This window comes from Hypoxylon fragiforme (genome assembly GCF_022984875.1).
Source record: "Hypoxylon fragiforme strain CBS 206.31 chromosome Unknown GGS25scaffold_9, whole genome shotgun sequence".
Lineage (NCBI taxonomy): Eukaryota > Fungi > Ascomycota > Sordariomycetes > Xylariales > Hypoxylaceae > Hypoxylon > Hypoxylon fragiforme.
The window spans coordinates 438,989-458,636 of record NW_026054764.1 but is presented as its reverse complement, the minus strand read 5'-3'; the positions used below and the strand labels follow the sequence as shown (position 1 = coordinate 458,636).

Sequence of the window (19,648 nt, the reverse complement as noted above, 5' to 3'; positions counted from 1 at the left end):
GCCGACAGCGTGGGTGACATCCTCCAATAGAAGCTTGTACCAGAAATTGCAAAGACGGGGATATCGGCATGACTGACAGCGAAGCAGGCTGCGACGTTTGTGAGTCTAATTTAACTTACTGGTCTTGTACTGAGATTATGCTCAATGAGGAAGATATGACGGAACGGCGTGGCGTTTCCTGGATACTGCGTTCCGTAACGTTGCCTTGTCACCGTCTAACCTTCTAGAATCTCTAAATGTATATGACATTAGAAAATACCTGATTAGGTACGCAGGCGTATGTAGCAAACTTGAATGCTATCCTATCATGCATCCAGTACACGCAACCACGGCCTCATCACAATGCTACGACACAGCATATATCTGCGAGGTGAAATAGAATGAGATTCATGGCTCATTATGGAAGGAAATTCATTGCCTTTTCTTGAGTCTCTCTTGATGGTGGCGAAAAGGGGCCCCAGATAGGCAGGCAAGGACATGCCCAAGGTAGTATCGATGGGGTTTTCTAACACAGCACGTGAGTAGAGAATCCATCATACTTACGTCGGCGTAGAGGAAAAGGAAGCAGCAGCAGGAGAAGGCCACGCCGCTTTTAATTATCTCCGTTGAATGAACTCACACAGAATGCTTCGAATATAAATTAAATTATATCCTTCTTTCTGACCAATAGCCCGATTACACATTGTCCTCGTTGCCAAGTTGAACTTGGTATACGGTAGTTGTGATATCTACCTTGCCTAGGCTAGGTAGGCTGAGCAATACATAGAAATCCAGAATACTCGACTGCTTAATGCTTTTTGTGACAAAGAGGCGATAATAAGATTCAAGATTGAAGATTAGTTAAAGATTAAAACTTTAAGAGTGAAGACTCTGAAGAGAAGCATTCATAAAGAAGAGATAGTTACAATTACGTAACATACCTACTAGGTAGTATCCATGTGAACCTTGATAAGTACAGTGCAATACAGTATCCATGCACGTCAACTCTCTTTCAGCTAGCTTGCGCCACAAAGCCTTAAAGGGGAAATAGGGATCTCCAATTTCAATGTTCAGCCCTTTTTCACCGTGGCTCTGCTTTTACAATTCCACCTACTGTATCTCCTACCTACCTACTTACTAGGTACATAGTAGTAAATCATTCATTACCAAGCCATCAAACATCAAACTCGTCCAAATCCGCATAACTATAATACTATTAGGCACCTACAGAAATGACATAAACTGACAGGCTTTTCCTTTGAATGGCTTCGTTGAAATTGTGGCCTTTATGCAGTCTCAATGGCACGTGATGGGGGCTCAAGGCTGACAGCTGTCTGGTGAGTTTGCGACATCCCCGAGCCCATATACGGATATAGATATGGGTATAGAGATGGATGGGTCTTTGGTGTGAATGGTGGCTTACTTACGGCGCAGCTTTCTTGCCTCATATATCTGGCTCTCTTGCTCTTTACAGAGACACTCATTAATAGGTACGCTTTCATTACCTACCTATGTACCCTGCCTCCTTTAATCATACTATACGCTTAGAGACTAACCGCTCCACGACACTCCCTACAGATCAGCCACGGCTTTCTTCATTCTTACTCCTGTTCATCTCAGGCTCAGCAGCTTTCATAGCTAGCCTTTTCTCAAAATGGCTTCCCGGCGCAGATGGAAGATTTGGTATGTCCTTCTGATTACCTAATCGCTTTCACTTAATTCATAGCTACCTAACTCCTGACCTCCTTTAACAGATTCCGAGGCCATTTTGAAGGGAATGCAATCATCATTGCCTCATAGACCTCGTCGTTTCTACGTTCCTTGTATCATATTTCTCATCGTCTTCAGGCTAGAGATCGCTCATACGACGATACGTGACTTTGAGTGTACTACTGCAGGCATAGAGGTATATACAATATTCTGCTCTAATTATCTACACTCTCACACTCTCACACCTCATATAACGTTGCTCTAATGTCATTCAGGCCTTTCTCCCTGCGCTCCTAGCTGCTTATGAGTTCTTCTCACATCGTACACTTCAGGCCAAGTCTGACGAGCCGGAAGAGATGTGGGGCAACCCCTTTGAAGATTTTAAGAGTTGGATTATGAGTTCTCCAATCACTCTTCTCTTCAGCACTCTGTTCTTTAGTTACGGCGTTTTCATGGTTGGCGATTTTCCCACAAGATCTACCTACTTCTGTTCCACCATAGTGAGTCACAGCTCATTCATTGTGGCCATGCAGTGGGTGGGAGTTTTCATCGATGCGACTGTCATGGTCATGTTCTGGAGGGTACTTTCGTGGGCTAGAACCACCAAGAGTCGTCTACGAACACTCGGTGGCATTTTAATTTTGACGTCTGTTGGTGTCTCGGTTCTATGGATGGCAACCCGGATTTCTCAACATCAGGAAATCATGGGTCATCACCCCTTCAGGGGGATTGGTTCCCTTTATTTCTTCGACGTTTTCAGCACAGGCCTGCTCGTCTCTACGCTCTTCATATCTACCGCTCTTTGGATTTGCGATTCAACCGCTCTGGAGCCTACGGCCATCGCAACTTTCACTTCCGGCATGCTAGCGAGTATTCAAAATGTTCTGTCGATCGGAACTTATCAGCAGACCGCAGTTGGCCAACCACTGGTGGTTCTCATCTTTATCTCCGCTGGCTTCATTCTTTTCACGTACGCAAATAATATGAGGTGGATAGTCGTGTTTAAGCGAGTAATCCTTATGCTGCTGATTGCCTGTATTGTCATCGCATGCACAATCTTTGCTGCAGTAAAGAGCAAGAATATGGACCGCCATCCCGTGGACGACCTCGTTTACAAGAACCGAGTAGAGGCTGATCGTTGGCTGAGACATGCGACTGTAAGCACTACATTGAAGCTGGCTGTCACTGAATATAAGGACCGCCATGATGGGCGTGATCCTCCACCGAATTTCGACAAGTGGTTCGAGTTTGCACAACAACAAAAGTCGGTTGTCATTGACAGATACGAGCAGATTGGGAAAGACATCCGACCTTTTTGGGGCATGAAACAGCATCATATCCAAGAAGGCCTGGAGAGGTTGAGGGGATTGCCAGATATTGGTATCATTCAGATCGCAGGTGGACAGGCGACCCATAACCAACCAGAAGATGCTGTACAAAGGGTGATTTTAGATGAGGCGGTGGCAATGATTACTAAATTTGTCCAACATCTCCCTGATATGTCTATCGCCATCAACATGAAAGAGCGGCCAAGGGTCTTGATTCCCTGGGACGATGTCCATAGGTATATCATGGCGGGGAGCAAGTCACCATTCCAGTTTCTTCCCTACGGCAATCGCAAAACTCGGCGCGATGATGATAACACAAAGCTAGCGGAGGCCAATCCTATCGACGTGTCGAATGCACCTTTGGGCTCGGTTGCCCAACCTTACGTATCTGAAAAGAAATTCCGACAACTCGAAACCCTGGCGTGCCCACCTGGTTCACCTGCTCGCGGAGGTATACATTGGGATGTCCGAGACTTTTGCTCTTCATGTGTCAAGCCGCACTCGGAGGGACAGTTCCTGCAGGATTGGGAGATGTTTCTTGATCCATGCCATCAACCGGATATATTCAATCTCCACGATTTACACACAACACCCCATCTCTACGAGTTACACCAAGACCTCTTACCTCTTTTCAGTCGATCTAAAACAGATAGCTTCCACGATATCCTCATCCCGCTAGTTAATCCCAATGTCGACCAGGGGGTTGACGGTGTAGACTTCGATAGAAAAAAGGAAATTGTCTTCTGGCAAGGGGATGTCAAGGACGCGCAAGTCGTCACGCCTCAATCTTTACTGGGTGGGCATCGCCATCGCCTCGTACATCTCGCAAACAACGCCAGCATTTTCGACCAAGTATCGATGCCTCTCGGAATTAAAGTCGGGAACAAAGACAAGTTCCGCTACGAAGCAACGCGAGTGAAAGACGCCAACGGGCCCTTGCCTTTCGAATTCTCGTTCACCAACACCGACGGCTGCGAAGACGCCAACTGCCAGCTGTTGCAGCGGGAGTTCGGCTTCAAGGAGCCGGGCCGCGCGCTCGACAACAGATACGTGATGCTGCTCGACGGCGCGGACGGGCCGTCGCCAAACCTGCTCCCGACGCTGCGCTCCAACAGCGTGCCCGTACTGTCCTCTGTCTTCCGCGAGTGGTACACGGAGCGCCTGATGCCGTGGGTCCACTTCGTCCCCGTCGACCTGCGCTACCACGCCCTCCACAGCACCATGGCGTACTTCATCGGCCTCAAGGACCGCGGCCCCCTCAATGGGCGTCCGCAGATGACCGAGGGCAGGAAGGAGGACGCGCGGTGGATCGCGGAACAGGGCCGCAAGTGGGCGGACAAGGCGATCCGCAGAGAAGATATGGAGGTGTACATGTTCCGGCTGCTGCTCGAGTGGGGGCGGGTCGTGGATGAGAATAGGGATAACTTGGGCTTTGTGCTGTGAAAGAGGTGGGTATTTGCTTGGTTGGGGGGTTGGGGGGTTGGGGGGTTGGGGGTGTTGCGTATAGTAAAAAAAAAAGAAGAATTAAGCATAGCAGGCAGATATTTGAAGTAATACACACATGGATGTATCTGGAAGCGAAGCGTTGTACATAGGGATGTAGGTTGTATAGGTGCCTGGGATAGAGTTGGGATTTAATGTAGAGCCTGTTTGTTTACTGCATAGGTACCTATCTATCTACGCATATTGTACCATCGTTGTTTGTTTCCCAAGTAAATAGGCACTCGAGAACTGATTCAACGTCATGGCGATGAAGTACTTCTTGGAGTCGTACCTCAAATAACATAAGTGTCATCGTCCTCCTGTGGTTCCGTATTCGAGGGATGTGAGAGGGGTCAGTGTGCCGCTGACATTTCTGTGCTTAGGGTTTCAAGGGTCTTTACATAGTACCTAGTTGTTAGTAGTGAAGGGTAATATGATTTGTACGCAGAAAGAAGAATTAGTTAGCATTGTAACAAATAGTAACAATGAGAGATCATGATCATTTAATGAACCTTGAGTTATTTGAGTTTGCATGATTTTATACTTGGGTAGGTAGTTACCAGGTACCTAATGTAAGTCATGCTTAGTGCATTAACCCGAGTCTTGCATACGTAGGTAGTTACTTCGTGCTAGTTGTGTATTTAATTGCATGGGGTTGTGACGTCGTCGTAATACATAGTCACAGGCACCTGGAGTCTAGAATTAGCACAGTACCTGAACAAACTCCCCACCTGTAGACCTGTAGCCTGCGACTTGCAACTTACACCAATCCAATCCCGCATCATCAACCTCACCCTCTCTCGACTTTCTCACTCGCGACAACTACATACCCATACCATATTACGCCTTTCGAGCAAAAGTGCATTCGGCTAATATATCTATCTAGCCATAATCCTATCTACTGCCTACCTAGCCCACAAAACCTACACTTTGCACCCATTCACATCTATACATACAATCCCCCAGCATTCAAATAGTGGATCAGTTTGCTTGCGCTGAGAACTAGATCCGAGACCCCACCCACGATGGCGGTCATTGACGAAGACACATTCTCTAGCATTCCCTGGAATGGCAACAGCCACAATGATATCGTAGAAGGTTCAAGCTCGTCGACACCAACTATAGAAGCAGAACCCCCTACTGCCGAAGACCAACATCATGGTGATGATCTACAGCGCCAGGACCCCGGCTTGTCCGGCGATATACTCGAGTGTACCGTATCTGAGCCTCGCAAAGAACAAGATGGCACCAAAGATGCCTTCGTATCATATCTAATCACTACTAATGTAAGTCCATAAACTATTTCATGTCTGCGAGGCTGCTGCGAGGCGTGCCTGAAGTATACATGTCTAATGCTAAACAACCACTACAGTCAACATTCCCTTCCTTTCAGAAATCTACTTTCACCTCCCGCCGCCGCTTTACCGATTTTGTCTTCCTCTATAAGACCCTTTCAAAGGACTATGCAGCCTGTGCTGTACCGCCTCTTCCTGACAAACAGCGCATGGAATATGTGCGAGGCGATCGCTTTGGCTCGGACTTCACAAATCGACGAGCCTACTCTCTGCAACGGTTCCTCGCGCGCATCACCCTACATCCCATCCTCCGCCGTGCCCCAATATTCCACACTTTCCTCGAATCTCCCGACTGGAACGCCACCATGAAATCTCGTGCCTCTAGAACCAGCACCGCTTCCGATCCAGGTACCGGCGGTGTCTTCGACAACTTTGCTGACACCTTTATCAACGCCTTCACCAAGGTCCATAAACACGATAAGCGGTTTATTGAAGTGCGCGAGAAGAGCGACAAACTGGACGAAGATTTAGGGCATGTAGAGAAAGTGGTGGCACGAGTGGCTCGGCGGGAGGCGGACCTGGAGACCGACCTACGAGATCTTACCGAGCAATTCCAAAAGCTGATCACGCTAGAGCCAGGCGTAGAGAGTGCCGTCCATGGCTTCGCTGCCAGCGTCGAGGATACAGCCACGGGGCTTAGAAAGCTGCGTGAGCACACCGACCAAGACTACCTCGGCAGCCTACGGGATATGCAAGCGTACAGCCAGGCACTGAAAAATCTCCTCAAGGCGCGCGAGCAGAAACAGCTCGATCACGAACAGCTAACCGAATACTTGAACAAATCTACCGTGGACCGTGATTCGCTGGCTTCTGGACACGGCTACGGCGCCACTGGAGCCTTGGGTGGTGCGGGCGGCTTCATCCGGTCCAAGATCGAGGATGCGCGAGGCTTAAACCACGAAGCCATCCGCCGCGAGCGCCTGCGAAAACTCGAGATGCGCATCGACGAGTTGACAACCGAAGCCGAACGGGCCAAGAAGACGAGCGAGGCCTTTGACGAGGAGGTGGTCAAGGAAGTGGTTGATTTCGAGCGCATCAAGCGCATAGAGCTCAAGCAACAGTTTGGCGGCCTAGCGGACGCGCACGTGGAGTTCTACGGCGGCGTGGTGGATGTCTGGGAGCAGTATGTCAGGGAAATGGAGAAGGAAGGTCTATCGGGTTCTGGGTACACCGGCTGATAACTTTTTACTACTTTTTTGTCCACATCCATACCTACATTACAATTTCAAAATCCGCCGGGTGGCTGGACTTCTTAAGGGACGGATGGGCTAGGGAGGTCTAATAATGATTCATGGAAGCAATGGAAGAAAGTTGAAGGCGGCGGCGTTGGCACTTTGGTCATTGGCAGGTAGGTAGGTAGGTAGGTAACTAACATATAGCAAGGCTTTTTTAACCAAATGGTTATTTGGCTGGGTCACTCTACTACTCGCGACCTACCAACCATGCCAGCCCGCTTCCAGTGTTTCTTTGCCTACCTACCTGCCTGCCTGCCTACCTGCCTATTTACCTACCTACTATACTATATGTGTTACGTCCCGTCCCGTCCCAAGCTATCCCTCGAATCACATGCAGAGAATAGGGGGATAAAGAGAGAGGGAGGAAAAGAAAAGAAAAGGGACGGAGAGGAACAATAACGACCGATATATGTCTTGAAGGCATGAGGTTCATGATATATGTACGTGTCTTAGGCAGGTATCTATATATCTAGGTTAGGGGGGGGTGATAACGGTTAATGGCACGCAGCAACGTGGTAACGCGGTAACGCGGTAACGTGGTAACGTGAGCAAGTGTGTTAAACATTCATGAGATACGGCGAAGAGGGATGAATAGGAGGAGGGACGGACACAACCACGAGGAGGGGAGACGGAGGGGGCGGGTTTCTTGGGTGTCATTTGCTTTTCACGCACACAGAGAGAGAGAGAGAGCCGTGGAGGTTTCTCGTTTTATAGAAAAGAGCCTCTTGCGATTTCCTACCTACCTTGATGATGATGCCGCTGATTTGTTGTAGGTAATGCCAGGTATTATTCTGCATTTTTTTTTCAATATCTCCAAGGCGGCATTACCTACCTACCTAGGTACATAGGGGGGTTTTAACGCTCTATACCCAATGAGACCATACATCATGTGTTCTCAAGCCAAAAAGTTACTTGAACTACTATTATTCATGTAGGCAGGGTAGACTAGATCGTGTGCCTTGATATACTTGGTACCGAGCCTTGTGTGAATTACCCAAAATACACTGCAACTACCTAGTACCTAAACAGCAAAGCATCACCCGTATAAAACACCGAGGCAGTACACTGTAGTACAGCTACCTGGTATGCTCGCATATAGTCCAACAAATCAATTTACACGCGCCGAACGCCGTACGGGCCATGCCATATGCTAATACTATAAGGTGTCAGTGTATATACATGGGTATGCTAGCCAAAAACGAACCCCCTCCCTCCCCTAAGCAGCTTGCCATGATAATTCTAATTTTTAACGTATTCACAAGTTGTTGTCAGCGTTTCCGGGACGACCACTTTCTATCTCCGTTCCATCTAATTTTACCTTCCACCGCTCAACAACCTTCGGCCTTGCTTTTCGGTGCGTGCTTGTCCCTCGGCCTCTTGGTCGTCATCGTCATCGTCGCTGCTGGCTATACTGAAATGGTCCCTTCCTATGCCGTCATCCTCGTCTTCGCTACCACCGGCAAAGGCATCATAGAGCTCGCCACCGCGTCGTTTCTGCCCATTTTTCTCAGCACCACCATCTAGATCGCCACCATCCTCCGCGTTGAGTGGCTCGAACTCATAATCGTCACGTGGGTTGTTAAGGCGCTGCTTGCGGCGCATGAACCAGAACCACGCGCCTAGGCCGCAGCAAAAGGCGGCGATAAGACCGATAGCTCCATATATCCAAGCCTGAGTGCTAGAAGATACGCCGAAGGTAGGAAGGAAAGAGGGTAACCAAGAGCTTGCAGCAGTAGTGGTTTGGGCAGCAGAAGACTCAGTACTCGTCGAAGTAGGAGCACTGCTGCCGGGAGTCTTACTAGGCTTGATAGGGCGCTCTGGGTGATCCGTAGGAAGGGCGGTGTTTATAGCAGTGTTGGTATCAGCAGGCGGAGGAGGGAGGCTAGTAGTAATGGCAGTTGCAGTAGTGGTGGCAACTGCATCGTGGTCATCATCATCATTGTCACTTGGCATGGGAAGCACCGTAGCCTTGGAAGCATCGATAGCTTCACCCCATAGTTTCAAATGCCAGTCAATGAATTTGCCTTTATCGTCGTTTACTTTGGTATCGCGCACAATAAGTGTCCATGTGCCAACTCCGGATTCACCCCTATAGTATTATTAGTCACGAACAAAACTACGAGTATCCGATCTTGGAACTTACCAATGAACCACAGACATGAATGTCCAATCATCGTAGCCATCTTTGCTGGTATCTAGCTTACGAGTAGCTGAAAGGTGACTGACCACATTATCTGGACTAATTAGGTCGACACTTAGATCTCCTCGACGAGTGTGCTCAACGTTCATCGTAACAGTGACATGTTCCAGACGCTCTACATTCGCTTCCTGGATCATCTCTTTTGTGACGTGGAAGCTGACTGATAATCCCTGGTCCCCTTGAGGAATATCCTTGCGGACATGTAACCATGGAGAGTAGAGCCAAGCCTGGGGTTTTACGTTCTTCCAAGTTCTCGCCGTTTCCACAAGAGCCCAGCTGTCAATCTTGCCATATCCAAACGTGTGACTGAACTTCTTTCCAATGGTAGTAGGCTGCCACTCGCCCGTGTCGAGGTCGACGGGCACTGCGCTATTCAGTGCAATGTATTGCATATCTCTCCAGCTTAGATCAGGGCGAACCTCAAGAGCCAGTGCAAAAATCCCAGCAGCTAGAGGTGCTGCGGCAGATGTACCACCATGTCCATTGTAACATTGGTTCTCACCAACATCGGTAGTGTGGATGGCGTCTCCGCTGCCACTGCTGTAAGTAACGACAAGCTGAGCTGAACATTTCTCGGAGTAGTATGGATGTATTCCCTCCCTATCAATGGCGCCAACGGTGATACTGTAAATACTATTGGTATACCCATCGAAATTGCAGTTGTCCTCGGCTGCGGCACCATTGCCACTGGCGAATACGAAAATTGACCCCTTTTGACCACGTCCGTTTTGCACACCATTCAGCATGGCCTTCTTGATGAGAATTCCTGGAGCGTCCATGGATTTTCCATCGTCCGGCGGGCCCCAAGAGCAGGAGTAGATATCGTTATGCTCGTAGTCGTAGTTTAGAGCCACGGCCTCGTCAGCGTCACTAATCAGTTTACTTAAAATGCGGATACCAGCAATCTTGGAATCGTACGCGACGCCAACGCCGCAGACGTCATTTCTTGCAGCAGACACTTCACCTGCACATCGAGTGCCGTGTCTATCGTCAGAAAGAGTCGGACGAGGCTCGGGTCTCTGGTCGTTGAAGTCATAACTACCCTCGGCATAATAGTTCGGTTTGAGATCGTTGCTATACATGTCTAACCCATCATCCACAATAGCCACAGTAGCATTCTTGCCAGTGACGCCTGCAAGCCACAACCCAGTAACATTAACATCGTGGCCTAATTGAACAGTGTTGAAAAGGTGCCACTGCTCGTGGAATATTGGGTCGGAAATTTCGAGCTTCTCCATAACGGACTTTTGAGTCTTGACTGCTTCCGCATCAGACTTATCCGCTCGTCTCGTGGGGACGTAATCTGCCGGGGGCGGTGGGATGACTCGCTTCTGCATGGGAGCCCGTAATTTCTGTTTATGGGAAGATTTAACACCATCTAGAACATCTAGACCACCCAATGATCGCTTTCGCCGACGTTCCTGCACTGCACGCCGTACGACATCTTCGCCGGCTTTGGCGGTTGAGAATATATGGTGGTCTGCAAGTTTACCCAACTGGCCTTCGTGCCTTAGACCCAGTCGAGACGCAATTAGGTCAGGATGGATGTCGCGATCGAGATGGAGGACATAATAATCGTTGGATTCGAAGTTCCGAGGTTGCAGGGCCGCAGTGCCTAGTCCAGCTAAACTGCCGGCGACTAGGCCGACTAAAGGGGCGAGCCTCATAATGAATAGTGAGGTTAGATGTTTGGTTAAAGATCGAGGAGGTCTTGAGGGATCGAGGTGACTGGGGGGGTAAGTTGTTGGTGGTATTTGATATGGACGACGAATCTCAAGCGCTCAAGTGGCGATAAGGATAGACACAGTGAGATGATTGTGACCAAGAGAATGACGAGATGGGTAACAAGATAACTATCCAGCCACTGTACTTAGTAGGCAGAAACCAGAAACGAAAGGGACTGGAATAAGACACCTTCATTCAAGGCAATGCACGAAACCCACAAACCCCTTTATGAAACCATGAAAGAATATCTTGGCGGATGAAGAACCAATAGCCTCCCCATCGAGGGACAAGAATGCCTGGCTTGTTGGTTGGGCACTTTAGATGTAGGTATTTGCGATATCAGCGTATTACGTGGTGTCAGTCTAAAAGTATAAGATTGGGTGGTTAGAGTAGAGAGTGAAAAATGACAGTTGAAATTAATAGGAAAAGAGATGATGCTCTCTCTCTCCTTGCTGGAAGTTTGGTTCAATGTTGAATCATGCAAAGTACAGGTCTAAGTTGAAGACTGTGGCGGCATAATACATAATTATTGTACGGCATAGTACATGCTACAGTACGTAACCTTCAAGGCTAGTACTAGTAAGCATAGTGGAAGCCAGGTGTTCAAGTTCCTAAACGCTTCTAAGCCACGCGCCACGACAGTGTATTGTGGAGACCATATACTCTAATTCAACTCATCATTGGCTCGCAGCGTCACCCGTACCTGTGACTTAGACATTCGATGTTCATTGACAGGTATTAAAGGCTCCGCACCTGCCTTAAGAATACAAGAGCCGAGTGCCGTGCCCCCTGCCTTTGCGAGTGAGAACTGTGAGAGCTACTATTAGTTAGGTCATAGTTTCTAGTTTCTCAATCAACTTTCAGGGCTGTTAGGCTATTACGGCTATTATGGGTATTACTGTGAAGTTGAGCTAAGTACATATATATGTATTTAACTAAACTACCTAAACTACTAGACCGCGCCATGGCCATTCTTGAATGATTCTTCACCTTTACCTTTAACTAACTCAAATCACAAATTCAATGTTACTACAAAATTGCTAAGTACCTAAAATTGGAAAAATGCCAATTACAAAACCAATACCAATGCCAATACCATTTCCTCGGGTTCATTCCAGGATATAAAACTACGCCGTACCTACGCTACTACTATTTCTATCTATCGAATAGAATGCTTGCTCCTCCGGGATGACATCACGCCCGAATCAAGATCTACAGATCTAACTGCATAACGAGGACCAAGAACCCCCAACCCTTTGCCTAGGGCTAATTAATAGTGCTATGTATGTACTATGTAGTATGTAGGTAGGTCCATCTAGGCGCAGCGCAACGGGAGACGGTTATTTCCAGCCTCAAGTAGCCAGTCTGGGGTCGTTTGTCATTGGTTTGAATTTCGATCTTACCAAAGGTCAGTAACTGCCTTACTTATAGATAATGCTGAATGACAGGTTCAATGTTCAATGTTCAATGTTATAAACGACTTGTCCAGCCAGTCAGCCACCTTTATTTCGGTCTTACTAGTCGGCTTCTTACATACGATGGTACAATAAGGCAAAAAGAGAGACAACGTTCAAACGTTGAACTCCCTGCCCACATGGTAACTTCAATGTTCCGGAAACCTGATTCTTATTGTGTACTATCTAGAATCCTCTATCTACCTGCCACTTACCTACATTTCATGTAGAGTATTCTCATCAAAGTCCGACTAACAGGTAGATATCCACTTACTTATATTTGCAACAGAATAAAGAAACTCCGTCAAAATGTTGACCGCTCTTTTTCTCGATTACCGCATTTCTATTCTAACGAATGGATAACCCATACAAGACCACGACTTTTGTTTTCATGTAGTTTTCCACGACATACATGTACGAGGTCGCATTTGCTGCTTATGTGACTACCCAGGTAGCCAGCTACCTACATACCTAGTACCCGGTCTGATCCCGTTGTTCCGCACCAGGATTCAAACGAAAAACCCGGGAGGCTTGCAAGGCCTGGAGATCTAAAAAGGAATAGGGAAGAAAAAACAACCCGGCCTCGTTTTTTCTTCTTCCGCCAGCCTGGAAGTGAGCTGAGGCACTAGGAAATAGCTCGATCTACCAGCCTTCATGATTTCTGTCGACCAACACCTAAATCTACCTTAGACCAATAATTTGAGCTTTTGAACATGCAGTAGCAGTTCCTGAGTTCACGCTTGCAGTTCTGTATCTAGTATTCTTATTCCCCCCTGCATTAATTACCTACCTAAGAAGTAGGTAAGGTAACCTACCACGGTGATTACCACTATCCGAATCCTATGTGTCTCTACGGCATTGGTCTATCTATCATGGCCACCCGCAGATGATAGTTAGTTCGACGCGCCTCCAATCCCAGTACCTACCTACTTGCCTGCCTAGGTACCTACATTCAGCCTGCCTTGCAGCCCAATCAACGCCGAGCCTGATAATTGCTCGTCATGTCCGCGCCATATTGGGGCCAATTGCCCCCTTCAAAAGCTCGTCGCATGTCCGACGACTTTGATCAGACTGATCGCAGACAGTCGTTGGATCAGTCCACCTCTGACTCTCGCTCTCGCTCTCGCTCACAATCACATTCGCAATCACTCTCTCGGTCTCAGTCCCAGCCGCGACCGCTACCGATACCGCCATCGAAACGAGCATCCGTTCAAACCACCCATACCGACGCCTATACAGACTCCACTTTTAGTCCCTTCCAAACACCTACTACACCCTATTTCCAAGACACCGGACTCGCTCCTCGTCCGCCCTCTTTACCATATGGGCAAAACCAATATCCTCCAGAGCTACAAGAACGCCGACGAAGACGCACCAGTCAGCCCCCAGAAATTGGCTTCCACGACGAGACCCCTGCCTCGCCTCTCCTTCCCCCAGCAGCTCCTGACGTCCCTAAAGCCCCGCCTGTTAGCTATAGGGACCCGTATAGACATAGTAGTCCAGCTTTCACTCCCACCTACTCTTACAACGCTGACGGCCAGCCTGGACCGCCGCTTTCAGCTTACCGATACGGTTCGCCTAGGTACGGGTCACCACAGACCCGAACCGGGGCCATGGACATCGAGTCCTTCTATAATACTAGCACCCCACCCCCGGAGAAACAGGGCAAAGTACCCATTCTCGACCGATCTCGAGAGAATTTTGGCGAGGATGGGGTTTTCGGTGGGCAAGTAGGCGCAGATAACGAAAGATCTAGACCCATACGTCGCTCAGAAAACGAAAAGGTTATAGAAAAAGGGACCGCAGATCCTGCTCCACCCAAGAGACGAGGGACCATAAGTGCACCAGTAAAACGCCCGACATGGGCAGACGATCGGTCGCCGTTGCAGAAGCTCGAACTTACCCTCGATAGCATCACCAAGGAGGAGAAACGAGCTCGAGTAGAAGCTGCTGAACAACGCGCCAGAGATCGGGCAGTACGAAGAGATGAGGTGGATCAAGAACGGCTTCAACTTCCGTCTGGGCATCGAACTGGTCAGCAGGCTCGGTTGAAAGACCGGCGTGAACATGAAGATCGGCCTGAAGAACCACGTGCAATTGTTCCAGATCAGATGCAAGCACAGCCATCAGCAGCCGTGTTTCGTGGGCCTTTGTCTCAAAACCCAACAGAGGATACTGGGCAGAACATAGCATCGGACCACTCCTTAGGTTCTCGGATTCCAGTTGCTAAGAACCGAAATGTTCCACCAACTGAAAAGGCTGATTTGCCTCAACGTAACTTGAGCTTTCGTGAAAGGGCTGCCAAGAATGATCTCAACTTACCAAAAGAAGTAGAGAGTACCTCGCCGGCATCACCCATCACCCCGCCAAGCGGGGGCTTTTCCCTCACTCGGAGTGGAAGTAACAAGCTTAAAAAGAACCCCCCCGGAGATCCTTGGTACAGCATGCGTAGGGAGGCTGAAGAGAAATCCGCGGCCCAGAATCAACGCAATATACAGCCTGAGGAAAGGACCGGGCCCCCCAGAAACACCACTATAGTTGATATTGCACAGTCCAACAACGGATCACCCCGGAAATTACCTCTTCTTCCAGTCGACTATCCCGACAGACCTCCAGCTAGGGGTAAGAGGTTTGACTCGGGAGAAGATTATGACGACTCGTTCGGTAGACAGAGAGAAATTAATCCCGCAATTGGGTATGGCCGAACCGAATCTACGGGAACGGGAAGCAGTCAGCAATTGCCGTATCAAAGTTCGTTACGAAACACGGACGCTCCTAAAGCGCCTACTGGTAGTGTGGTAAAATCCGTCAAGTTTCCAGAGCGACATAACGAGGCCCAAATGTTTGAGGGCAGCGAGTATGAATCGGAAGTGAGTGGTCATGGCCTCGGTTTTCATGACTATTTGCATCGAGGCAAGCTTAGGCCTGGCCGAGGGATGTACCAACGACCAACGTACTTGGATGAGTGGAAGACCGCTACGGTAGGAACCCTACATGGCCCTCTACTTGATCTCATCGAAGAGCCTTCTACGTCTACCGAAAAAACTACTCCGTGGTGGGAGGGTAGTGGTAGTACCAGTAAGCGTCGAGGTAGCACGACGACGCGGCCACAGCAGTTCGACGGGGCGTACGACGATGCGCAGGTTCCAACCAGATTCAGACCACAATTATATCTCAAGTGTGGGCCGCTATTGCGTTATTGTGGGCTTCGTCATGAAAAGCCTGTGACACGAACAAGTCTTGATAACTCCCTTTCCGACCGAGAGATATGGAGAGGCTCTGTGATGATCGTTACGCAAGATTCGCAATCGTCGTACGACATTCCACCAATTCTCCGGCTTTTTGTTCAGCCTATCGAACTCCTACCACCGCCCCCTGCAGAGCTCCATGGAGAGCTGCCACCAGAGTACGTGGACCCAATCGCTGGCATACCAAAGCTTGGCCGACGAGGAGAGACTCTTTATGTACGACCAGTAGAACATCTAGAGGAAGGAAAAGATGTTTCACGGTTTGAGCCCGATGATGGCTTATTCGAAATTACTAGAAGCGCACCCGACTTCAATAATGCACCTGATCCGCCAGGCTCTTTTACTAGTCGCAAAAGACGCACTCCGGTTGACGGTGAGAAGCTTGGGAAGTATAAAGACGTACGTGGATTTCGCCTACATACTGAGCGAGGTCATACGTTTTGGAGATTCAACATCGAAGTTGAGCTTCGCGAAAAACAGCAAAGGGTCGCCTACCGTATTAATCATGGGCCTGCGACAGCATTCTGGGTGCCTGCTCGGGGCCAATCGATGAACATCATGTTCCACAGCTGTAATGGATTCAGCCTGAGCGTAAACCCTGACGAGTTCAGCGGTCCAGATCCTATGTGGCGTGACGTTCTCAATAACCATCAAACCCGGCCTTTTCACGTAATGATAGGAGGCGGAGACCAAGTCTACAATGATGCTATCATGCGAGATACTCGTCACTTCCAGGAATGGCTACATATCAAGAATCCTTTGCACAAGAACAACGCTCCGTTCACTGCCGAAATGCAGGATGAAATGGAACAATTCTACCTGGATAGATACTCGATGTGGTTCTCGCAGGGATTATTCGGTTTGGCGAACTGCCAGATTCCCATGGTCAACATGTACGATGATCACGATATAATTGATGGCTTTGGTTCCTACCCTCACCATTTTATGAAGTCGCCAGTATTTACTGGCCTAGGCAATGTCGCGTTCAAATACTACATGCTCTTCCAGCATCAGAGTCTGCCTGAAGAAACAGAGCAATCAGAGCCAAGCTGGGTTCTTGGAATGAAACAAGGGCCATATATCCATGAGCTGAGCCGCAGCATGTTCATACCTCTGGGTGCTAAAGTTTCCCTTCTTGCTGTTGATTGCAGGACCGAGCGTACGAGAAACGAAGTTGTGCGTGAGAATACGTGGAAGAAGCTCATGGATCGTTGTTACGACGAGATTACCAAGAACGAGACGCAACACTTGCTCGTTCTATTAGGGGTTCCTATTGCTTACCCTCGCCTTGTTTGGCTTGAGAATATGTGAGTCTCAGATTTAAAATGAACCATAGAAATCAATGTATATCTACTAACATTTTCCAGCTTAACTTCACGATTAATGGATCCCATTAAGGCTCTCGGGAAAGCGGGAATGTTAGGTAATTTCCTCAACCGCTTCGATGGGGGCGTTGAAGTATTAGATGACCTTGACGATCACTGGACAGCAAAGAACCACAAAGATGAGCGGAGGTTTGTTATCGAAGATTTACAAGATCTTGCCGCAGACAAATCCGTTCGTGTGACGATCCTGAGCGGCGACGTACATCTAGCTGCGGTCGGCCAATTCTACTCCAATGCTAAGCAGAACCTTGCCAAGCACAAGGATTTCCGCTACATGCCTAATATCATCTCGTCTGCTATTGCTAACACGCCGCCTCCTGATCTGATGGCGGATATTCTCAACAAGCGAAACAAGATTCATCATTTCGACAAGGAGACCGACGAAGACATGATCCCTATCTTCACCAATGGCGTAGATGGCAAGCCACGAAATAACAAGCGTCTTCTACCTCATCGCAATTGGTGTTCTATTCGTGAATACGTCCCTGGACAGACGCCACCGCCTACTCCGTCGCTGGAGGATTACGACCTTACTCCTGAAGGTACACCACCAGGTAGCCGAGTTGGGCTCTTCCGTAAATTCTCGTTGACCAAGAATCGTGGCCCCACTATCCGTCCCGATGTTGCCGCGGACCGCTCGCGTCCGCCTTTGTCTAGCGGCAGCGGCTTGTTCCGTTCCTTCTCACGGCGGCGCACCTCTTCCGAAAATGTGTCACGGCCTAATAAGATTCTACGCACGCTATCACTAGGCCGTGGTGACCCCTCTCGCCCACGCGGTAGTGGTCTATTTGGGCGGAAGAGTAGCATTGATCGGTCCAACGATGGCGGCATCAATGGCGACTGGGGCCCAGATAGTGAGGAGGATATGTATGACGATGTGCAACCGCCCGCTCGGCAAAGGGTAGCTCGGCCAGCTGTTTACGGCCCGGGACATTCGGACTACGGAAGTAACACGAGCGCGGGCAACATGGGATATATGCGTGGTGGGGCTGGGGACCACCGAAACGACGAGTATGAGGTCGGCGATGATTCCTTCTTTACCGCCCGCTCCCCGCGTCGTGCGGTCACGCAACCTGTGGCCGCTTCTACATCCTACAATAACGAATATAATCGTAGCAACGACTACAACGATTACTATAACCGCGAAAGTTCAGAGGAAGCGTACGACGACACGCTGGCGCCGCCAACGCGCCCGTTTAAGCGTACGCCTACCGGACTCTCGACGAAGCTACTTAAGAAGCGCGGCCCCGAGCACTTCGAGGTCGACATCCAAGGCGGTCTAGAGGTGTGCCTCAACGTCGAAGTCAACCCCAAGGACCCCGCGGGTATCACAGTCCCGTACAGACTGCTCGTTCCGAGGCTGTGGTATGAGTACCAGGGCGAGGACGGGGGCCATGACACAGAGCCTGAGATACAGCAGGGGCGAAGAGAGGAGATCCCTCAAGCACCAACGCCAGGACCTCCGCCTGCGCCTGCGTCCATGATGTCCGAGGATTTGGACGAGGAGTACGAGGACGACTATGAGGAGAAACCCACAGGAGGATTGCTGAAACGCATATTTAGCGGTCGTGGGAGACGCGCGAGTGAGGGTGGTGGCGGTGGGGGAAGTCATTACAGGGCGAGGAGACAATCGCCTTAAGTTTGAAGTTGCCGAGCATATATTAAGCGGTACAAATATGAAGAGAGAGAGTGTGTGAGAGTCATGGACAGGCTATATTATGATCATATATGCCTAAGGTACGACCAGGCTCAGCAACAAAGGGAGCCTTTTCTTCGTTGGATTTTTTTTTTAAATTTTCTGGAAACAGGGGAATATTGTTAACATGTATGGGAGCTAGGATGGTCAGGGAAAAGTTTCTGGTTTCAACGATTTTTTAGCCCTGGCGGTGTTTCTTTTCTTCTTTGCCGATGCGGTTTCGACCGATTTACCTACCTGCCTGCCTACCTAGAGATTGGGTACCTAAGGTGGGTAGGTAAGTCCCCTTTTGATGAGGAGCTCTTGACGAAAGGGTTGGCTCGAACGAAGTATCTTCTAAGGGAGAGCGTTGGTTTCTACTCTTATTCTTATTATCATGTGTCGGAGCGGACTTTGCTATCCCTGGCCGGAATGCCACGCGGATACGATACGACACGGTTTCGTCCGAGTAAAGCTTTACGAGTTTAACGAACTTTTTTTTTTTTGGGTACTTGTTGTGCTGTGATCAGCTACGAACGTTTGTGGTGGAGAGGTTGGAAAGGAGGATTTGGGAATTTGTTGATGAGAGGGAGGGAGGGCCTGGGCAGGCCGGGATTTAATGAATATGTGTGTGTGCTGCGTTGAGTATGGGATATACGTTAGCGGCGGAATCGTAGATACTGGAGATTCAGATAGGGCACCTACATACTTGGGAGGAGAGAGTGGAAGTCATATTAAACTCAGGGTTTTCTGTCGTCTGGATGAAGCCCCTATTACATGCCTTCTACTTACCCTGACTTGACTTGAGCTGCCTGTCGTGAGCCTGAAGCATTTACCCCCTTTTTTGACCTTCGTAATTGTGGTAATGCCAG

The 19,648-nt window shown here is 49.0% G+C and overlaps 4 protein-coding genes across 4 annotated transcripts; 3 read left to right on the top strand and 1 right to left on the bottom strand.

Moving 5' to 3' along the window:
* Window positions 1-1,075: 1,075 nt before the first annotated feature.
* On the top strand, window positions 1,076-4,495 carry GGS25DRAFT_506057 (glycosyltransferase family 90 protein). Its single transcript, XM_049262270.1, has 5 exons — window positions 1,076-1,316; window positions 1,414-1,469; window positions 1,558-1,662; window positions 1,734-1,885; window positions 1,965-4,495. The coding sequence occupies exons 1-5, from the start codon at window positions 1,279-1,281 to the stop codon at window positions 4,458-4,460; spliced, it is 2,847 nt and encodes a 948-aa protein (XP_049112787.1). The 5' UTR covers window positions 1,076-1,278; the 3' UTR covers window positions 4,461-4,495.
* A 695-nt stretch (window positions 4,496-5,190) lies between these two features.
* Window positions 5,191-7,350, top strand: GGS25DRAFT_506056 (uncharacterized protein). The gene is made up of 2 exons (XM_049262269.1): window positions 5,191-5,785; window positions 5,872-7,350. Exons 1-2 carry the CDS (start codon window positions 5,525-5,527, stop codon window positions 7,030-7,032), a joined length of 1,422 nt encoding a protein of 473 aa, XP_049112786.1. The 5' UTR covers window positions 5,191-5,524; the 3' UTR covers window positions 7,033-7,350.
* Window positions 7,351-7,885: 535 nt separating this feature from the next.
* GGS25DRAFT_506036 (peptidase S8/S53 domain-containing protein) lies at window positions 7,886-11,144 on the bottom strand. The gene is made up of 2 exons (XM_049262268.1): window positions 9,233-11,144; window positions 7,886-9,178 (listed from the first exon to the last, which is right to left on the bottom strand). Exons 1-2 carry the CDS (start codon window positions 10,954-10,956, stop codon window positions 8,404-8,406), a joined length of 2,499 nt encoding a protein of 832 aa, XP_049112785.1. The 5' UTR covers window positions 10,957-11,144; the 3' UTR covers window positions 7,886-8,403.
* A 1,983-nt stretch (window positions 11,145-13,127) lies between these two features.
* Window positions 13,128-19,152, top strand: GGS25DRAFT_439633 (uncharacterized protein). Its single transcript, XM_049258719.1, has 2 exons — window positions 13,128-17,023; window positions 17,084-19,152. The coding sequence occupies exons 1-2, from the start codon at window positions 13,470-13,472 to the stop codon at window positions 18,738-18,740; spliced, it is 5,211 nt and encodes a 1,736-aa protein (XP_049112784.1). The 5' UTR covers window positions 13,128-13,469; the 3' UTR covers window positions 18,741-19,152.
* The last annotated feature ends 496 nt before the right edge of the window (window positions 19,153-19,648 follow it).